This window comes from Desmodus rotundus, chromosome 8 (genome assembly GCF_022682495.2).
Source record: "Desmodus rotundus isolate HL8 chromosome 8, HLdesRot8A.1, whole genome shotgun sequence".
Classification (NCBI taxonomy): Eukaryota; Metazoa; Chordata; class Mammalia; order Chiroptera; family Phyllostomidae; genus Desmodus; species Desmodus rotundus.
In genome coordinates, this window is record NC_071394.1 from 113,997,248 (window position 1) to 114,019,239 (window position 21,992).

Below are 21,992 nucleotides of genomic sequence, written 5' to 3' on the forward strand. Positions count from 1 at the left end.
TATGTTTTAAAAATAAAAGAGGTCATGGAATTTGTCCTAGTTAACTTTTTCATTTTGTAGGACAGAAAACTGAAGCTGAGAGAGAGAACAGGTGGAGCAGGCTTTTTACCCAAAAACTCCCAATGGCATGGCAGAATTACTATGAAGGGTTTGGGTTTTTTTTTTGGCTTTGAGTTTATCAGTCTTGCTTTACTTCGTAATGCCTTTCCAACCTCCAATCATGTAACTGAGAGAAGTGAAAATTATGTTAGCAGCATGCGGTTCCTTTAGGAGGTTGGTGCTGGTCCTCTTGGAGGAATCCCATCTATTTTGGCAGTTCCATTTGTTGCCTTGAAAGAGACGTAGAGGGGCAGGCGAAGGAGGAGGGTGTGGGGGATAAATGGGGTGGACAGACTCCCCTCGGGTGGTGAGCACCCAACGCAATGTGCAGATGGTGTGTTGTGGAACTGTGCGCCTGAAAGCTGTATCATTTCGTTGACCAGTGTCACCTCAGTAAATTCAATAAAAAGGGAGATGAAGAAAAAGGTATAGAGTGAAATTGAGAGTAAATGTTTTCGTTCCCAGTTTTGACTTTTAAGGCTCTTCAGCCAGCCATCATCTGAATATCATCACAGTGATTACCAACAGCAGGCGTCCCGCGGTGGTGAAGCTCACTTAAAAACCAAGGCAAAGGAGAAGAGATGCTTTTGAGAATGTTTTTTGTATTTGGTTTAATAAAGCTTACATTTAATTAATAATGCATGAGTGATAGTTAAGAGCTTGCTAAGTATAGTCTTAAAAACCCGTGTAGCACTTCAGCTTTTGTGTATGTATATAGGGGCTAGGTACATTTAAAAATCAAATTTGAAAATAACGCAGGGCAGAAGCAGCCTTTTAAAGAAAGTTCTCTTTTTTCCTTTGCATGAAATTCATGCAGTGACATTAAAATGATTATTTACATATTAATAGGATAGTTCTAGCAGAAGAAATAGTGTCAAACTTGAAAGCCTCAACCTGTTCTACCTTAGGGCTTCAGAGAGGAATACCATATGTATTTTGATAGCAGTTTTAGGGGTTGGAATGAGGAGGTCCTGATAATCATTTCTTCCATTGTTGGATCAGTCAGGATGCTTGGATTCAGCTTTATCTGATCATCTTTTCATCCTAAGTGGGAATGTTCTTGCACAAATTAGAAGTTGGAATGATCCATAAATAATGGTGGCAAAAGTTTCCAATTTACACTAAAAATGTTGGTTAGTGTTATCAGTTCACTGGTTGGATGAGTTTTAATTTAAGTCACAGTGCTGCTTCCCCAGGCTGCACACACTGATAATGGCTAATCTTGTTACCTTTTACAGGTGCATTGTCAAAACTGGTGGAGATTCCTCCTTTGTTGTTACTGTATTTGATGATTTATACAGTATTAGTATTTCAAATTAAAAACATACATCAGAAATATTAGTGTAAAAGTAGAACATTTTAATGACATGCTAAAAGAGTGAAGACATTTTAACCTAACTTTCTTTGTCTTTATTTTAAAGAATTCAGAAGGAACTTGCAGAAATTACGTTGGATCCTCCTCCCAACTGCAGGTAAGTACTTGTGGCTTTTTATTCTCATCTTTTGCAGAAGTTCTAATTGAACTGTTGGTCTGATGTGCAACTACTATAGTCTGATTATTAGTAAAAATACTGTTGTGGTTTGGATTTAAATGATTGTGGAAGACAGTGACGGCGGTTATTTCTGTGCGTAAATGGAATATTTAGAAAGTACGTTTGTACTGGTAGACTGGGGTTGCCAAAATGAGAGTAATTCAGTTATGATAAGATAATGAAGTTATGAGGTAACAAATAAAATTATCTTTTAATAGAAGAGGTGTTGGGGCCTTAAATGATTTCTTTAATGATAGAATAATAGTGTGATTAAAGTATTTGCTGTTCGGTAATTATTCAATTGTTACTTTTTGGAAATTTATTTTTTTAAATGCTAAAACATTAGACTGTTCTTCCTGGTTTACACTATTTCTTACAGTCATTGGTTGTGACTGTGTGAGAATGGGTGATTTGAGGCATTGATATTAAATTTAAAACACTCTCTCCTTTATGACCACACTTTATCAATTTTCTGGTTAGAGTTTACTTATAGGAAGTACAAGTATTTGCCTGGAAATGATTAATGATATACAGGTACATAGAGGAAGAGGAGAAAAATAACCTTCAGCTTTATACTGTATCTTCAGTCTCGTGCAGTAATTGGAAGATGGCTGTTTAGCTATTTTAAGACATTTCTTTCTGTTTTGAGCTGAGGTCGGTGTTGGAATCAGGCCAATACAGAGTTTTTGTAGTTTAAATTGGTAGTCATGTGGATTGCAAGTGAGAGGATAGATGACAGGAAACTGATTGCAGTATTGAATGCAGGTAGAATTTATTGTTTTGTCTGATTTCTGATTTTACTGATCTTATTTTTATGTGAAAGTAAACATAGCGACTATAGATACTAATAAAAGTGAAAATATTGTGGATGACTATATTGATAATTGGCTAGTTGACAACTGTTTTGTCTAGGAAAACTTCTAATAAGTTTGTTAGTGGTGAATCTAATACATTTCTTTACAGGAGAGGCATATACAGATATAAATGCAATAATGTTGAAAGAATGTTTCACTCAAATAGAACACTCTTCTTTATAGGTAAAATGTTTAACAGGGAGACTTTTTGTCACTTAAGACCGTTACATCAAAGCTGTTTCAGATGACAGGTGACTGTTTAGGCTTTGGTGGCCACTTCCTATAAATGGCTTGATTTGCAGAAGAACTGCAGTTTGAATTAAACTTAAAATTCCCTGTTTCTTACGACAGTATTTTCTTTGTTTGAATCTTTTTTTAAATAACCTGTGTTTTAGCACGTATGTTATTTTTGTAACCTTTTTACAAGCAGTAGATGACTGGTAAGTGTGTGAACTTAATTTACATACTTGCCTAAATTTTGACAACAGATTATTGACAAAATAAACTACTTTGTTTTAATGAGTTTGTTTAAGGCTTATTTTTGATAAATGCAACACATAAAATATCATGTGATGGTTAGACTGCAACTTTGCTATTGGGTATATTACTTTATAACACATTACTCTGATGTAGCCTTGACTTACTGCAGATAATTTAACTTTGATTAAACCAACATATTGTGAACATGCCTGAAAACTTAAGTCTGAGGAAAGAGATTACATAATGGTTATTACTTAAATAAAATAATTAAACCATGGTTGTATTTAAAGTAAAAAAGAAAAGTTTATAGTGTCATCTAAAATTCGGAGATTTACTTTTTCACTGAGTCTTAGTTAATGATACCATTACGGGTTACACAAGCTCTTTGTAAGGAAAGAATTTTAAATACGATGCCACACATCGTAAACTCTTCAGAAAGTTTCAGGAAAGATACCTGTTTTGTTGTATTTTCCCCTCTCCCGGTTTTACTGAGATATAACGGACACATAACATTGTAGAAAAGTACGAGGCATACCATGAAGATATTGCCGGTTTGGTTCCAGATCACCATAATAAAATAAAGGGAGTGTTGCAATAAAGCATGTCGTAACCTTTTTGCTGGTGGTGGGTCGTGCCTTCAATTTGTAAAAACCACAGCATCTGTGAGGCCCAGGAAAGTGAAGCACTATAAAACAAGGTGTGCCTGTACCTGCCTTGATTAATTTATTTGCTTATGGGAATTTGCAAGGAAATCCATTTAATGGTATGAAGATTGGAGAGCCAGTAAGTTTGCTTTAGAAGTGAGGTTGAGGTCTATGGAGCAGTGGCTTCGGCTCCTTTTATTGATCCAGAGTAGATGATTGTACTGGGTCAGGCAGACAGAGATCATCTCCACCACCTTCATATGTGGGGTTCTCCCTCTTGGCAGGCAACGGTTCCTCTATGCTGTTGCTGATTGGAAGGTGGTGATTAGTTCTGCATTCTCTATGTGCTTGTGCTTCTTAATATAGATGTGTTCACTGTGTTTGTTAAGTGGATTACTGTGGTTTTTGGACTGTTTGGTGTCAAATATTTGATTGTGGTTTATAGTAAATCTGCCTTATCTCTGTTTCAGTGAGAATGTGGTTGCTATCTTCAGAAAAAGAAATTGGAGAATAATTTTAGTTCAGCTTATTTTTGGCACAAAGTTTAACAGTGCTTTTGTACTTGATTTTTTTTTAAAGTTCCGTGCTGACTACACATCTGACCTAATGTCTAATGAATTAATTTCTAGCAGTTAGTAAATTAAAGTCATCTGCCTAATAGAAGGAATCAAAATCCCATTCCCATCCCACTCCCTTTGTGCATTACCTTTCCCAGTAACACTTGCCTCTCAAAACCCTTCCTTTCAGTTGCTAAGGTAGTTGTGAGCTTTCTAACACAGATAAAGATTGTGTGTGAGGGAATATCTGTGGGTATACCTGTTTAGGCAGTGGGAGTAGAGAAGGATTTTCATCTGTTATCTCGGAGTGAGTGGGTGTTGCATTCCCCTTGGAGTGTGGTTTATTATTAGTTTCTGGAACTTTAACGGACTAGTACAGCCCAGTTCTGTGTGTATGTCAGGTTAGAGAAGGGACTTCTGAATTTTGGTACATCTCTTATATGATGTCCAGTTAAGCAATTCTTAGAATCTTATTGAAGGAACTAACTAGCATAGTTTAAGTAACCTGCAAGTCTGTATTTGCACTCGTTGTGAACACCAACTCTCCCTGAATTGAATCACTCAGTTGTAAATAGATAAGTTTTTAGAAGGCGTTTTTAGAGGAAGTTACTCTAATGTAGTATCGATTAGTTTTTTTCAGGTTCTGAATGAACCTAAATATTATTTTAAAAGATTATTCACAAAATACTTTGATAATAGGTTGAATTATTTCTTATAGGAAACACATGCCTTTATATAGTTTTTTAAAAACCTGGGTTAACTTATGAGGCTTTTTTTAAATTATAAGTTAATGTTTAAAAACCAGACTTTATGATACATCTAAGAAAACAGTTCCTGTTCATGAAATCATAGGGTCTACAGAGCCATATGCATAGAAAATTATGTATAATTTGGGTGAAATTTGGTTGTATACTTGAGTATTTCCTATAAATAGTAGAATTTATTTGCTTGGCCTCTGCTCTTGTCATGGATAACATAATTGACACATAAGATTTGCAAGGGTTCTCTTTTGAGATCTCTGCGGATTCATAGATGTTTTATACCACCCGCCGAGGTGGAGATGCTGGGCTGTTGGCTAGCATTGCTCACTGCTTCAGCGCTTGCCTACCGGCTTAGCTGGATTCAGTGGGCAAAATTCATGCTGTACCTTTACAGAGCCCTGACAGGTGGAATTGCTGCCCCTTGTAAATGACTGTATTGGGACTTTCAGGATTCTTTCCAGATTGTTAAAAGCACAGATCTTAAATCTGTAAATGTGCCAGTTAGTGTGTTCATTTATGTGTCCTTGGTGCGAGTGCAAAACTGACACTTTGCTAGGAAAATTACCAAATGAAAATTTAAGAACTTTTGCCACCCAAAGATAACTTGTTTCTCTGTATTACAGAGAAGCTGAATTCAAATTCTGATATGATCTGATACTGTCCAATTTTGTATTAGCCTTGTGAGCATGGAAATGGAACAGATTCTTACTACTTTTTGAAAGTAGAGACTACTGGTAAAGTGATTCCTTTGGGTTTTGATTTTCTACTTAGTAAGTGAGCAAGTAAAATGAGGAAATAGTAAAAAAAAGAGGATGTAGTTCAGTTATACTAGCATTTTTCACTTTTTATTGCTATGTTTCAGTGATCTACATACATTGAACACAGGCTCTGCTTTACTTTTAAAAAAATTGTAACTGTTTTATTGACATGTAAAGTGTAAACTTCTGTGGCTTTTAATGTATTTACAGAGTTGTGTAACCATCATAATCAATTTTACAACATAATTATCACCCCTAGAAGGTATACCATATCTTTTTTTAGCAGTTGCCGCTACCTCATTTCCTCCCAACTCTCCCACCACCCCGCTGTAGGCAGCCATTGCCTACTTTCTGTCTCTGTGGACTTGACTGTTCTGGACATATTGTGTAAATGGAATCCTGGTACCTGGTCTTTTGTGACTGGCTTCTTTTATGAAGCGCAGTGTGTTTTAGGTTCATTCGTGTTGTAATGTGCATTGGTGCTTCATTTCTTTTTGTCTCTATAGTCTATTGTATGGATATACAACATTTCACTTACCATTCGTCAGTGGATGGACAGTTAGGTTGTTTGCTCTTTTTTGCTGTTATAAGTAATGCTAGAAACATTTGTGTGTAGTTTTTGCATGGGCATTTGTTTTTATTTCTATAGTAGTGGAGTTGCTGGGTTTTATAGTCACTTTGTTTAACCTTTTGGGGAACTGCCAAATTGTATCCCAAAGTGGCCCCACCGTTTTACCCTCTGGCCATCAAGGTATGAGACTTCTACTTTCTCCGCAGCCTTGGCAATCGTAACTGTCTTTGTTTTCAATGCTAGTCATCCTCCCAGGTGCGAAGCAGTATGTCAGTACGGTTTTGATTTGCATTAAAATCAAATCCACCATGATAGTTAATGATGACTGCCATCTTTTCATATGATCACTGACCGTCCATGACATTCTTTGGAGAAATGTCTTCACATCATTTGTCCATTTTAAATTGAGTTGTCTTTTTATTATGGAGTTGTAATTGTTCTTTATTTTGATACAAGTCCAGTATCAGATATATGATTTACACATTTTTTTTTTATTCTTTGGATAGTTTTCTCACTTTCTTGGTAGCGACTGTTTAAGTATGGAAGTTTTCCATTTTGATATCTCCAGTTTGTCTTTTTTTTTTTTTTTTTTTTGCTTGTATGTTTGGTGTCATTTCTAAGTAACCATTGCCTAATCCAAGACTGAAGATTTCCACCTATATTTTTCTTGTGAGAGTTTTTGGTTTTATCTTTTATGTTTTGATCTCTGATCCATTTTATATGTGGCGTGAGATAGAGGTTCACCACATTCATTTCTGTGTGAATACCCAATTATTTCAGCACCATTTGCTGAAAAGTCCGTTTTCCCCATTGAATTTTCTTGACATCCTTGTTGAAAAATGAATGGATCATAAATATGGAGGTTTATTTTTGAACTTTCAATTTTATTTCATTGCTCTGTGTGTCTGCCATTATGCCAGTACCACACAGTCTTCATTACTGCAGCTTTGTGGTAAGTTCTGAATCAGCAACTGTAAATCCTCCAACTGATTGACTTTCCATTGTCTTAACAAATTAGTTCAGGTATTCCCAGCATGGAAGAGGCCATGACTGGACATATACCCAGCCATTGTCTCACCTTGCTGTTGATAAGAACCATTTAATAGACGGAAGTGTATTTTATAGGCTACAGTAATGGAAACGGTGGGTAGGGGAAATGTGTTTGTGGATTACCACTTTTCAAACTTGTGTCGCAGAACAGGAAGGCACTGAGATGGAAATTGAGGATTGTGTCTACATAGGTGGGATCTCTAGAAGGAGCCACCAGTGCAAAAATGTAATTACTGTCATTCATTGTTCTCCTTTTTTTTAGTCATTGTAGCAATACTTATACAGCATTTTTTATGTTTTCAAGGATTTTCATATATGATGTCAGTTAGTCTTTTCTATTGAGTTTATTGGGGTGACACTGATTACTAAAATCATATAGGTTTCAGGTGTACAGTTCTACACTGTATATTGTACTATGTGGTCAGCATCGCAGGTCAAGTCTCCTCCTACCACCATCATTTAGTCTTTTTAACTACTCTGGGACAGCTGCGGTTAAGCAACCTGCTCAGGGCTGCACAACCGGAAGTGATTGGTTTGGATTTAAACTCAGGTTTTCTGATCTTTCATCCTTTATTTTTCCACGTATGTGAGTAGATAGAGAAATAAACTCAAAATTACACTTGTGTCTTAACTATTTGTAATTCAGTTAAGAAAAAATAAGGAAAAAATGAACACGCAAGGCTGTCCAAATATTATTTGGACTTTGTCTTGTATTTCTGAATTCCGTGAGACAGTATTCAGCTGGAACCTTTGAAAAGTGATTTTTTGAGTATAGTGATCTGTGCCACACTCTTCGGTGTGTATGCTCGTGTGCATGCATTTGTTAGTGTTGCTTTTAGTGGCACTCGTCCGGGTAAAGGATTTCTTCACATTTCACAGTTCTTAACGTGCTGTTTGTGGATGTCTGCCTTTCTCATTCCAAATTGACCCTATTACTTTATCTAATTCTAGGTCATGCTCCCCTGCAGTTCACTTCAGTATTTATTAAGGGCTTAATGTTCGATTTGTGCTAGGTCAAGTGTAGGCTATCCAGATGAAGACATCCAGGTGTAGTTCCTGATCCTTAAAGGTCTGGTTACAGCTCATTGAGATGTAAAACATACAGACCCTGAGAGAACCAAGACTAGGAGAATGATGGCCCGGTGTGCTGGTAGAAGCCACCAGTGTCTGTGGGCTGTGCAGATCTAAGTGCCCCTTTTTACGTGAGTAGTCCAGCCGCTCATGGCCTTGTTTACGTTCGACTTCAGTGACTGCCTGCACTGTGTGTAGAGACCTTAACCCTGGTTGTGTTTCATTTTCTTACTTTCCCCTCTTTTATATCCCTATCTTCACTTCGTACTTTTACATTACATAAAAATTCCAAGCTGCCTCAGTCTTTTTGGAGCAAGGGAGATTATTAGTAAATTAACGGTATGAATAACTGAAAGGTGAAGTAAATGTGTTAGAAGAATGTGAGAATGCCTTTTATGAGGAGTCATTAACATGATAAAGTTTAAATATACATACATCAAGAGTCTGTATATACAGGACACTGAATTTGTATCCATCTCTTTTTTTAGGTAATTGAGAAATATTTTTATTTTGTAAAGATACTGACTCCATTGCCACAGTTTGAGTGCTTGTGCGTGGACCTCGTAAAGACAGCATTTGGTACGCACTGAGTAGTTAGCACAGCTAACAGTTGTTCGGACTGTCACCTGCAAGTTGGAGAGCTGAAGAGTTTTGAAGTGTGTGGGCCGTGTGACACGAAATGAGAAAGCACGCTCTTACCTTATGTTCTGTTGGCGTTTAGAGTTTCCAGCTTCTGTTCTCATTTTCCTACCTTCTTTTCTGCAGTTTATGGTGTCCTCCTTCGTTCCTGCCAACAGTACACAGGGTTGGCAAAAGTAGGTTTACAGTTGTGAGTGTGCAAAGCAGATTATTCCTGTATTATGTATTAATTTTATTACTTACTACAACTCTCAACCTACTTTTCCCACCCTGTATCTCTAGTTTGCTCTCTGCCTTTACCTGCCTTTACCTCCCTTTACCTCGGGGCTGACTTTTCTCCTGGGGCACAGCCAGCGCAGAGCCTTAAGGAGCTGTGCTCTGGATGGGGGCTCCAGGGGTCACTGTTTGCTGTCGCGTCCCTTCCTTTGGAACTGAACTTGGGGAAGATGTGCTATTTCAATTTCTCACTTTCTTGTTTCAGAGTGTTATTTTTTTCCATCTGCCTTTAACTATAGGTTTTAAAGTGTTTATTTCATAATAAAAGAAAACGTTGAGTGTGATAAAATGAGTTTAGTTCCCATTACTTGTGATCTTTGATAGATATTTTTCTATCATTTGTTGTTTTAAGAACAGTACAAGCATGTGTTTGAAAAAAACATACATTAAATGATCATATTGGGATTATATTTCATAATAGCAACAGAACATTTTATGACTTGTTTTAGTTTGCCCAGTTTTATAACTGGTTATTATTTCAGATTTATTGCCTAAGCACTTTAGATAGTGTCATATTACTCTCTAACATGTACTATTTTAATTCCCATAGCTGTTTTATCTTTTAAGGTGTCCTGAAAACTGTATTTTTAGCACACTCAAAGCAATTTTATAGTGATTATTACATTTACTGACTTAAATAGCTTTGTATCAACTAGGCATTATTGGGAATAACAAGCAAAACAATTTTTATTAGTATATTTTATTTTGAAAGCAATGCAGATTTTGATTTTTTAAAATTTACGTTGTGAGCATTGCTGTTTGCCTCTGTGTTTTGTAGATGTTTGTTTAGAGCTGTAGAGTATCTACATACTGTAGAGACTTCTGGACTCCTTGAAAGGTACATCTCGCCCTGACGGGCATGGTGCGGAGGGTTGACTGTCATCTTGCAAAGTGAAGGGTCGCCGGTTCTGTTCCTGGTCAGGACACAAGCCTGGGTTGTGGGCAGGTCCCTGTTGGGGTGCGTGCGAGAGGCAACTGATCCATGTTTCTCTTACACATCCATGTTGCCTTCCCTTACGTCCTCCCTTTCCCCTCTCTCTAAAAATTTTAAAAAAAGGATATATCTAAATCCGTATTTGTGTAGAATCAGCTTGCTATCCTCAGATGTATAACAGAATCAGGCAAAGCCATAAGCTAAAACTGATTTTCTGTTCCATCATATAGCAGGTAGACTCCCTCTCCCCACTCTCACTCATATGAAAGATGAAGCCTAGCAATAATTTTAAAATGACCAAAAGGAGAGCCAGAGTCCTCATACCAGAGCCAAGATTTCTGCCTTGGCGCCCGCTGTTCCCTCCATCTAGAACCCAGCGCCCCCCCTATCCTGCACACCACTGTTGTCAGTTCTGCTGCCGCTTCTTATGATAGCCATTCTGCATACTGTAGCCGATGGGCGAGAGGTCTTTCTTTAATCTCTGTACCAAATCTCGGTATTCAGTTCATGTTCAATGCACCTATAAATAAATAAACACACTTATACTAGGGAGCTAACGGATCTTTAAAGCTTCCAGTGTTTGAGGCAGTGTACTGAATGCTTTACCAGCATTATTTCATGTTATCTTCATGACTGTCATTGGGGAAGATACTACTTTTTGACAGTATAGTGTTTTAAAGGTGGGGAGATAGTCTTAGAGAGAGGAAGTATATTGTCCAAGGTCACACAGCAAGTAGGCAGCAGAGCTAGGATTTCAACTTTGGTGTTTCAGACTTTAGACCCCAAGTGTTTAGAGACTTTGCTATGCTTTCTTCCATTCGCAAAATAGAGGTAAATGCATCTAGAACAGCACTGCCCCAGTAAAACTGTTCTATAGTTTCACTGCAGATGGAAGTGTTCTCTATCTGTGTTGTCCAACACAGCCACTAGCCATACGTGGTTATTTTGTACTTGCAAGGAGGCTGATCCAACTGAGTTAATGTATTTCAAATTTCATAATTTTAATTCAGGTAGTTATATGTGACTAGTAACTACCATATCTTATAGCACGGTAAGAAAAACAATAACAATATAGAAAATATATAGAAAAACAATAACTTCTCAAGCTTAAATTTATGCTTAATTTGAATGTTGGGTAAGAGTAAATGGCCAGGTCACTTTGGCCTTTTGAAATGGTGCTTGTAGTTATGTAATTATACCATATAAGTACAAATCTCAGGTGTTTGCAGAGTAGGATCATAACACTGTTGAATAGTGGACAAATATTTGCCTCCCTACTCCCTTCCTACCAACCACCGTTATAGTGTAAGTGTCATGGGCTCTTACATACTATTATTTTTTAAAGCATAAGAGATCCTTTTAAAATATTAATATTAGAAAAGTATTGGTTAAATACTTATTTTTAACTTTTTAACCAATTGAAAGCGATTTTCAGTGTGTTGCTTATTTCATGGGTACAGTGGATATATTTTATACACTTAGGAAATTTACATACAATTAATATAGAAAAATTGGGAATTGTTATTGGTGATCATGAAGTACATTTGAAAGGAATTAGTTATTTTGTCTGGAAAAGTGAGGAGGCCATAATAGCTGTGTTTAGCTGTTTTCAGAGCCATAAAATGGAAGAGAGATTAATTTTATTCAGTGTGATTTCAGGGAGTAGAGCAAGCACTGCTGTGTTAAATTAGAAGGAAATCATTTTCTTCTTGATGTAAAGGCTTCATCTTCAGTCAGAGCTGTCCACAGAAATAATGGGCAGCTTCAGGAGGTACTATGTGCCTCTTGTTTGGAGGAATTAAACATGAACCTGTTGGCTTATTTCAGGGGATTTTAGACAACAAATGCAGGGTGGCACTAGAATGGTGTTTTCCCGCAGCTGAGCCCTAGACAAGTGGTGTGTACTTTTACCAGCTTTTGTCCTCTTTACTCATGGATTATGATTCATCTTTCCTCTCTTCTTTGCCCTTTTGGAGCCTGTGGTACGTAATTTATGTAGTTTATTGGCCTGACACTTTAAAGCGGCCTGTTTGTTACCAGTTCCGTATCTGAATTAATAAGTAAGGCTTTTATTTCCTCCTGTACTCATAACTTTTAAATTTACAAGAAAAGGATGATATATGAATAACATGAGAAAGTAAGAGCCTGGTGTGGGATTTAGGCACATAAATTAATGGCCATCAATTTGATAGGTCCCAGATTATTAAGTATTCTTTTATTAAATATCCTTTTATAAACTCCACTTATCTGACTTAGTCAAGAAATAGAAATATTACTGTTAATCAAATACCAGCATAATTAAGTTAATGATCTAATGCAAAGCTTTTTTTTTTTAGGTTTTATTTATTTATTTTTTTAGAGACAAGGGAAGGGAGAGAGAGAAACATGGATTAGCTGCCTCTCGCACGCCCCCAACTGGGGACCTGGCCCAGAGCTCAGGCCTGTGCCCTGACCTGACTGAGAAATGAACCAGCAACCTTTTGGTTCTCAGGCCAGTGCTCAGTCCACTCATCCACACCAGCCAGGGTAATGCAAGTTTTCTGAGTGTCCATTTGGACAGTAGGCATACCTTCAAATCTATAAAACTGTGTAACAAGCTGGAATCCTCATGATTTCCCCTCTGCCCTTTGGTTCTGGAAAAAAATATTGTTTGCATCCTTATGTTTATTTGGAATGTGTTTCTTCTGACATAAATGACCCTTGAGACAAGAAATCATAGGATTAAAAGAAAATTCAAAGTTTTAAAGAAACTACCACTGCTCTTTACATACACATGTGGACTCCTTGTTTCATTTATGATTTTGCTGATTAAGAGACATTTATTTTAAAACTTTTCTCCAATATTATTAAAACATAGCTGTCATGTCTGTAGGCTATAGGCCAAAATTCTGTGGCCTAGTGCATCAGAGCCCAGTGATCTGAGACCTGTATGCAAATGATGAGCGGGAAGGTGACATTCAGCTGCAAGCTGAAATGCTGCAGGAGGAAACTCTGCCTGGAGCTCGGGCAAAGTTTCTGAAGAGTGGCAGAACTGCTTGTTGCTTTAAGCAATTGACATTTTGGTGTTAGGCCCAAGTTAGCAGGCAAATGGAGCCCAACACGTGCAGTCTCTGGATTCCGGGTGGCCTGGTAGTGAGTTGGGGTGTCTGCAGGAGGGGGCCTGGCCCTAGCCTGAGTCTGCCACGGCAGGGTGAGACGGGTGAAAATCTAAGGAAGTGGAACTGTCAAGGTTTGGGAATCAGGCGCCCCGTGACTGAGATGGGACAGTGTTGGAGAGTAGTCTTTCTCAGTTCTTTCTGAGTTAACTATCCCATTCTCCAGTGTAAGATGAAAGCTTTGCCTTCTTAGCCAAGCATTGTGTATCACTTCAATAAATGCCTTGCAACAGCTTGGTTTATAAATGACATTTAGCAGTGTTATGACCTTATTTTGAGAACAACTGGGATATGAGGTGGGGGAAGGGGACAGACAGGTTTTCAAAGAGGCAAGGGAATTAAATTTACCATCCTGTTGCATTGGTGTCAGATACTTTAGAAATTTTTATAGTTTATGTAATAAAAATTGTCTCAGGTGACTTCTTAATACATGAAGCCAAATCCTTGTTATGTCATTGTGCTCTAAGTGTGAGTGGGTGTCTAGCGCTGCTGGCGCTGTCCAAATGTCTTGGACTGTGTCCAAGCGGTGTTAGTTATTGCAGTACCGAAAGAACCTCGTCACAGGTTAGCTCTGCCTGAAAGGTTAAAGTAGACCCCAAAGGCAACATTAGAGGTAGCCTCCAATATTTATGTAGCAGACTTCTCATTTTTAATTCTCTGCATTAATGGGAAATTAATAATTCACAATGTAGTAGAAGGTGAAAATATATAGTATTTAAAAACCATGGAATAGGAAGCATAGATAGTATTCTGTATATTTTATAATAGACAAAGTGTTCTAAGTACTGAATTCAGGGTAGCCTCCTCAAATATGTAAATGTAGGTATTATAGGACATTTAATAATCATAAAAATTATCATTTGATAGTTATCTAAAATTGATTCTGTTGCCTTCAAATTATGTATGGGCCAGATGTGTCCAATTTTAAGCAGGAAAAAGCTGATAAATAGTTTTTCCGATTTTTCAGCTCACTCGAAGTGTTGGTTGGGTTGGTTGCTGATAGAATTTTCTTGAAGGAAATAGAGTTGTGCGTGGTTTCTGATACTATCATCCTCCATTCCCCTGTTCTTTTGTTCCCCTGTTTGTTTTATTTCAGGAGTTAAGGGTTTGGAATGGGGCATGACCAAACTGAGTGTAGTTTTGTAATCAGCCACTTGGGGACTCCTCACTGTGGATTTGGGAGATGGTAACTTCTGGTTCAGCAGATTTTCAGTCTTTTATGTGAAGGTAGTCAGAGGTGGACATTCGGTTGGACACATGCATGTCAATGCACCCATTGACCTTCCGTTCCTCCACGGTCAGGTCCATCATGTGGGGATCCAGTGGGGAGTTTTGACTAATCTACAAGGTAGACTGTATTTGAGAAAGCTCACTTTTCTGGCTAAGAGATTAAGCAGGCTTAAGCTGATATTTGTTTACTTATGACATTAACTTTACAAGTTAGACATAGTCAAGGACTGTTGGGATTGATGCCCCGTAGGCTGCTAGAGGCTTGAGAAGCAGGGGGTCTACTGACATACTGACCCATAATGGCTCAGGCTCAGTCTTTCTAAGTGCTTATTAGAACTAGGGTAGGATAGAGCAGATATGCATTTCGCCACATTGTTGAGAGCTAAGAATTTGTTTCCATGTTTGACAAAGTAGTTGGACAGGGATTAATAGGGAAGCCAGTGAATAGAATCAAAGTGATATTGGGGCTGGGGATAAAGCAAAATAAAATTACATTCTTGAATAAGAATGTGTAAGGTGCTGGTGTGTTCAGAAAATAACTATTAATAAATTAAGTGAATAATAAAATAAGCTGAGTAAAGTATATTTTGAAATTAATATTTACTAAACATTAAACAGGTGTTTTCTAAGGGCCTATTATGTGACCAGTACTGTGCTGGCTACTGGGGATGCAGTTATAAACAAGACGGAAGGGGTCTCCAGCCTTCGTGGAGCTTATGTTTCAGCTGTGAAGACAGACTGGGACTTGTATTTAAGAAAAAACAAAACCCAAACTGTCTTATGGGGACAGGAAAGTTAACAGACATAATAATGACTGTAAAGAAAACAAACCAGGGGGGAGTTTCAGAGTAGGGACTTACTTTTCCTTTGGGTTCGAAAGGCTTTCCTAAGGAGGTGACATCTAAACTGAGAACTAAGTGAAGAAAACACGCTAGCTCTGTAAGATGTGGAGGACTCGGTGTAACAGGCTGCGTTTCCTGTGACTAAAGCAGATACATGCTGGGAGAAGTCTGGTGTGACTGGATGAAGGGGAGTGGGAGTGGGCAGGGGTACGTAATGGCACAGGATGAGATTGCAAAACGAGACTAGATCCAAATCGAGCACAGCTTGGCTTCTATGAAGATTGCTCTGGCTCCTTAACTGGAGGGGGGCAGGAGCTATAAGAGTAAAGGCTCATAGTCACCCAGATGAGAGAGGATGGTATTCTGGATTGGGGTGGTGGCAGTGGAGATGGAAAAGAGGGAAATCAGAGGCACATTTTTTGAAGGAGAACTGATAGGACTGCTGATGGCTGCTGATGGGTAGATGGCAGAATTAGGGGGAATGTTAGAGAAAAGGGAAACCTCGGTTGGATTGGAGTCTGTTGGGGAAAAGGTGCTGCCTGTTATGAGATGGGAAGGATTTGTGGGGGGAAGTGGTTTGATGAACAGGATCAAGAATTGTGTTTAAATGTCTGTGAGACATCCAAATAGGGATGTTGGAGATGTCAGACAGGCAGTTGAATACGAGTGGAGAGCTAGAAATACCAATTTGAAGTAGTCATCATACAGATTTTTAAATACACAGGATTTGATGAATTTAAGTGTGGGAAGGAAATAGAGAAAGAAGAGACCCCAAGACCAAGCGCTCCAAAACCATGGCGTTTAGAAGGGGGGAGAGGAGTCAATAAAGGAGACAGAGGAGTTTGCCGTGCAGGGAGTAGGAGGAAAACTAGGAGTGAGGTTTTTATGAAGTTGAGAGAGGAGAGTACTTAGTTCTTAGTGAATGGGTCTAAAACTGATCATGAATGAAAGTTTCAAGTGAATAAAAAAGTGGAATAACATTATAATTACTTACTGTCTTCACCAGGAAAGGAATAAGTGCATAAAGAACATCAAGTTGCATCAAAATTTCAAGAGGTTTTTTTTTGGGGGGGGGTGTAATTTCCCAAAATTATCCATATGCCTATTTAAATAGACTCCATAATTGGGCTCAAGAGGGAAGGCTTTCCCCTTGAGAAGCAGGGTTCTGCCCATCTGAATGCTGTGCAGCTGGGCTCAGGGGCCAGCGTAATTACGAATATTTTTGAGAATTCACAACTGGACTGTGACTATAGACTGAACACAGCTGGTCGTGCCTGTGTTGATTTATTGTCTGTTAATCTAGTGTAATTCTTGTTAGAGAAGTTGTTGCTGGTAGCATGTCAGTTTATAAACATCTAGCTCTCATCTCTTGGAACACACAATTAAGTGTGGTCAACATATATTCTTTTTCATTTTTGCCCCTGAGAAAAAGCTGTCAAGAATGTTATACCTGAAGAACAGCAAAGGCTACTCTTTAAAAATATATATATATATAGTATTTTCTCCATTACCATTTAACCTTCTTATATGCCACTCCCCCCTGCAATCACCGCACTGCTGTCCATGTCCATGAGTCCTTTTTCCTTTTTGCTCATCCCTCCGCACCCTAAGCCGCTCCACCCACCGTAGCTGCCATCCTGCTCTCTATGAGTCTGTCTCTGTTTTGCTTGTTAGTTCAGTTTGTTCATTAGATTCCACATATGAGTGAAATCATATGGTGTTTGTCTTTCTCTGACTGGCTTATTCCAGTTATCATAAAGGTCTCCAGGTCCGTCTGTACTGTTGCAAAGGGTAAAATTTTCTTTTCTTTTTTTTACAGCCAAGTAGTATTCCGTTGTGTAAATGTCCCGCAGTTGTTTTATCCACTCAGCTAATGATGGCCTTAAGCCAGAGGTGGCTTATGCCTGCTCTCAAGCACTTCCCGTGTATGTGAACTGCACGTCTCTGTCATCAGTCCTGCCCGAGTCCTCTTCTGTGCCAAGGCCATGGAGAAGTCTCAGAGTTGGAAAGCCTTTCCCTACATATGTTCCTTACACATAGTCTTTTCTCCACTTCTTGCATTTGGACTTAAGGCCCGCTCAAATACCACCTCTGTTCTGTAATTCCTTCTGCTCTCAGTGCACCCACAATACCGTTACTTTGAGTTAGAGAGGCAGTTTTACACAGTAGTGTCTCTGTGCTAAAGTTTCCTCATCTGTAAAATTGCATGGGTTCGTGTGAAGATTATATGTGTTAATATGTGCAAAGCACTGGCACATAAGGGTTGCATGCACCCATGTTCTTCATTTGCTTTGAAGATGGTGAAGGCATATGACATATAACTCATTACCTTCTCAATATAGCAATAGCATGTAACAGGAACTCAGATATTTTTTATGCAGAGAACTTCTGAATGTTTTATTTTTCTCTAAAAAGCTAAGCATACAAATAAGTATCTTGTGCGTGACCCTAGTTTGCTTAGTTGGAAGTACCTCTTGACAAGGGTTTTCCATTTTCATCTGTATACGGAAGTCTCATCAGCTGCTCATGTCAGTAAAAGGAAGATGATTAGAAAATTTATTAGGAGGTGGCATTGACTATTTTGTCACTAAATTAACTCATTAGTTTTTCATGTTTACAAAACGCATTAATTGGGGTTGTGTTTGTTGTCAGCTAAAATATCTTTTTTCCTTAAAATGTAACCTCTAGTTTTTTATATTAATTAGATTTGCTATGAGGTACTTTGCTGTATTCTCACAGGTATGTCAGTTGTCTTAGGTCTTACGTCTTGTAGCAGAGCCTGTCACCATCAGTAGGAAAACAATAATTTTTGAAAGGTATAAGCTCCTACTTAAGCTAAAAAAATATTCTGTACACTACAAGTATAAACAGAATCTTAATGCATTTGTTAATTATTTCTTTATAACATTGAGCTTTCATACAAGTTCTGGAAAGGGGAAAAGAGGAAGAGTAAAAAAAATTTAAGTGTTTTTCTGTTTAGTTTGTCTCTTGTGATGATGCATCTCAATAACCATGAATATATTCAGTGGTCATGGGTGGTTTTGCATTTTAATCAATTCATCTAGATGTCATTACTGCTGCGGAAGATGGCATAAATGTAAAACATGTAAAAAAATGTGAAACTCAGTTTCCCTATGTCCCTTGCTCCATGGTGCCAGCCTCGTCTTTGGTCATAGTTTTCATGTATCGTAGTGCACGCAATTGAACTTTGGAAATGTTGACTTAGGAGAGTAGGCATCTCAGTGTTATTTCCCTACATACCTTATTGCTTAGTATTTCAGGTTAGACTAATTGGGTAAACATTCACACTTTGTTAACTAGTAATTCCTATTTTTTTTATTTATTCCACTGACAGTCTTGCATTCCTCTTAACTTCAGTTGCTTATCAAAGTTTTAATTCTTCAGATCAGCCGTTCTTATAGGGCATAATTAATTTGTGTCTTGTTTTAAAGCTATGCTAATGCACTAGCCAATTACAATATTTTAAAGTTACTGGGTAAACAGCTCACTTGGGTAATACTTGATGTATTGCAGTGTGTACCTGCATAGCAGTGTGCTTGTTATATTAACTGTCTTCTGTTCCAATTTTACCATGTTATCCTTAATAAATGATAATGATCCGGTTATTTGGTTTGGGGAGAAAACCTGTCACTAAGTAGTTTTGTTTCTGCAGTGCACAACAGCACTATCTGTGATGCCATTATGAGTCTCCGAGGCTTACTCTGTCTGCAGTAAAAGCCACAGATGAAATCTGACACGATATTTTGGCATGTGCACCTCCAAGCATTATATACTTACTATAGGGATGAATTAAGTCCTTTGTATTATGGAGCTGTGATTATTTAAGCCTAAGCATTTTCTCTATTTGTCCTTATTCACTTTTTAAAAGAATTTTTATCCGTTGACTTTTAGAGAGAGAGAGAGACCAATTTGTCGCTCCACCCATCTATGCGTTCGGTGGTTGATTCTTGTCTGTGTCCCTCCTGGGGCTCAAACCCAAAACCTTGGTGCATCAGGAGCGACACTAACTAACTGAGCTACCTGGCCAGGGCCCATTTTCACTTTTAACTGACTATTGGATGAAATTATAATTCTATGAGAATATCTCAGTACACAGTGAGGTTTTTTTGGAGTTTTGTGACTTGTCATAATGGAGCATTTTACATAGATGTACTAAATAAAAATTAATAATAGTGAAAATTTATATTGATTGGCTAGTCAAATAGCTACCAACAGTTGAGGTTTAATTTTATTATTTGAATTTTATTTTTGTTCAGCTGTGTGTAAAATGAACCCATTATTTAAAATCTAACCTTTTTGTCTAGCTTCCTACTCAACACTCTATTTGAATATTTAATAGACACCTCAAAAGTAACAAGTCCAAAACTGAACTCTTACTTCCCTTCCCAAATCTGCTTCACTCACAGTCTTTTTCATCTCATTTAATAGCAAATCCATTTTTCTACTTAGGCAAAAAATCTTGGAGTCATCTTTGGTTCCTTTCTCTCTCATTCCATATCCATCTGTCAGCAAATCCTTTTAGTCCTACCTTCAAAATATTGCTGGAGCCAAATGCTTTCTCACTTCCTCCATTGTGAGTACTCTGGTCTAGGCCATCTTCATTTCTTGCTTGAATTAAATAGTGCTACCTTCCCAACAGGTCTCCCTGCTTCTCTGCTTCCTTCCCTCTGACAGGGCGATCCTTTTCCAGTGAAAGTCCGATCATATTACTCTTTAGATTCCTGTTACAATGACCTATAAATGGTTAGTGATCAAGTCCTTCTTTACCTCCTTGACCTCACTTCATATTGTCTTGATTACAGGCATACCTCTTTTTATTGTGCTTTGCTTTATTGCACATCACAGGTGGTGTGTGTGTGTGTGTGTGTGTGTTTTAAACAAATGGAAGACAAGACCCTCCACCAGCAAAAAGATTAAGACTAACTTTATTGCAATACTCATTTTATTACGGTGGTCTGGAACTGAACCCACTTATCTCCAAGGTATGCCTATACTCTGCTCCTCCTGCATTGGCCTCTTGCCTGTTCTTTAAACATGCCAGACATGCTTCCACCTCAGAGCCTCTACACTGGCAATTTCCTCTGCTTGGATTGCTCTACTTGTGAATGGCTGCAGGACTTAACTGCCTGACTTTCGGTCTTCCCCTCAGATGTCACCTCAGTGAGCCTACCCTCACCACCCTACCTCACTCAGAAAGGCCAGCCTTTTTTACTGCTTTCCACGGGACTAAACACTTACTGTTTACTTCTACTATTTACTTAAGATTATGTGTATTATCTGTTCTCGTCCATTAGAGTGTTGGAATGCTAAAGGCAGTGATAATTTCAGTGTTCAGTAAATTGCCGTCAGCGGCAACAGGACACGACTAGCACCCTGGAAGCTTCCCTCATTTACCTTCATTAGTCTCTCTCCGAGTCTGGTGGTTTTTGAAGTTGTTTCTAACGCGGTTGGACATCATTCTCATACAAACAGAAGTGCATCGCAGAGTAGTGGTCTGTAATGGAGCCTTTTCTTCAGGTGCGGTCCGAGCAGCAGCACCCTTTACCTCGTCTTTTCCAGCACGCCGCTGTGAGCGCTCCACGAGCCAGGGTGTACACTGGACCAGAGAGACCATTTGTTGAGTTTATGGAAACATGTTTTAAATTGTTTCTACAATTTAATTTGCTTCTTACAGATACAAATGTCACAGTGGTGGCAGCCTTTACCATTTTACTAGCATCTTTATGATTTAGATGACAATCATTTTATTCTATACAGCACTTGGCAGGTGAATATCAAGGTTAATTATCATACTGAAAAGTGAAATAGTACATTCTAACTCCAAGTCTTTCTGTTGAGAAAAATTGAATTATTACTGTTAAATTGGTATTAGATTAATACATTGGTTAATAAAAGCAATTAAAATTCCCAGATTTCATATAACTTGCCATAACTGCTTTGCTTAAAAATAGTTAACACTGAATAGCAATATAAAAATCAAATAACTATTGAATTTTAAACAAAGGGAGTTGCAAAAAAAACCCCTTCAAATAACACTATCCTAGTTTGTTGTTTTGGTGAAAAAATTCATTTGCTAGTAATATGGACAATTTCAATAATATCCTATGTTGAGAGCTTATTATATATCAGGTCTCATGCTGATTTTTAATTTTGTACTTGATGTTCTATATTTTCTATATAAAGAGCATCCTATACTCATTTTGAAATAATCTACCATTAGTTCAGGTGTACTCATTTTGGCAATTTCCAGACTTTTTTCTAGCATTGGTTAGCCCAGTTGAACAACTGAATACCTTCACAGTATTTTAAAAATTTAAAATCAGTGGTCTACAAGTAGTATTTCTTTTTCTTAGCCTTAGGGTTTTAATAATGAATCTTTTTTTTAAGCCAAATAGTACTCTTCTAAATACTTAAATATATAATAAGATTGAGCAGACTTTGTCCCACCTAATGCCAATTTAGAAAATATTTTAACCTTTTATATGAAAATCATGATGCTTCAGGATTCTTCTTTAGCT

General features: G+C 37.9%; 1 protein-coding gene across 1 annotated transcript in view; it reads left to right on the forward strand.

Moving 5' to 3' along the window:
• Positions 1-21,992, forward strand: part of LOC112309514 (ubiquitin-conjugating enzyme E2 E2) — a 257,222-nt gene that overhangs the window by 14,437 nt on the left and 220,793 nt on the right. Inside the window, exon 3 of the mRNA XM_053929637.1 lies at positions 1,521-1,571. Within this exon, the coding sequence (XP_053785612.1) occupies positions 1,521-1,571 (51 nt within the window). The remainder of the gene's footprint in view (positions 1-1,520; positions 1,572-21,992) is intronic.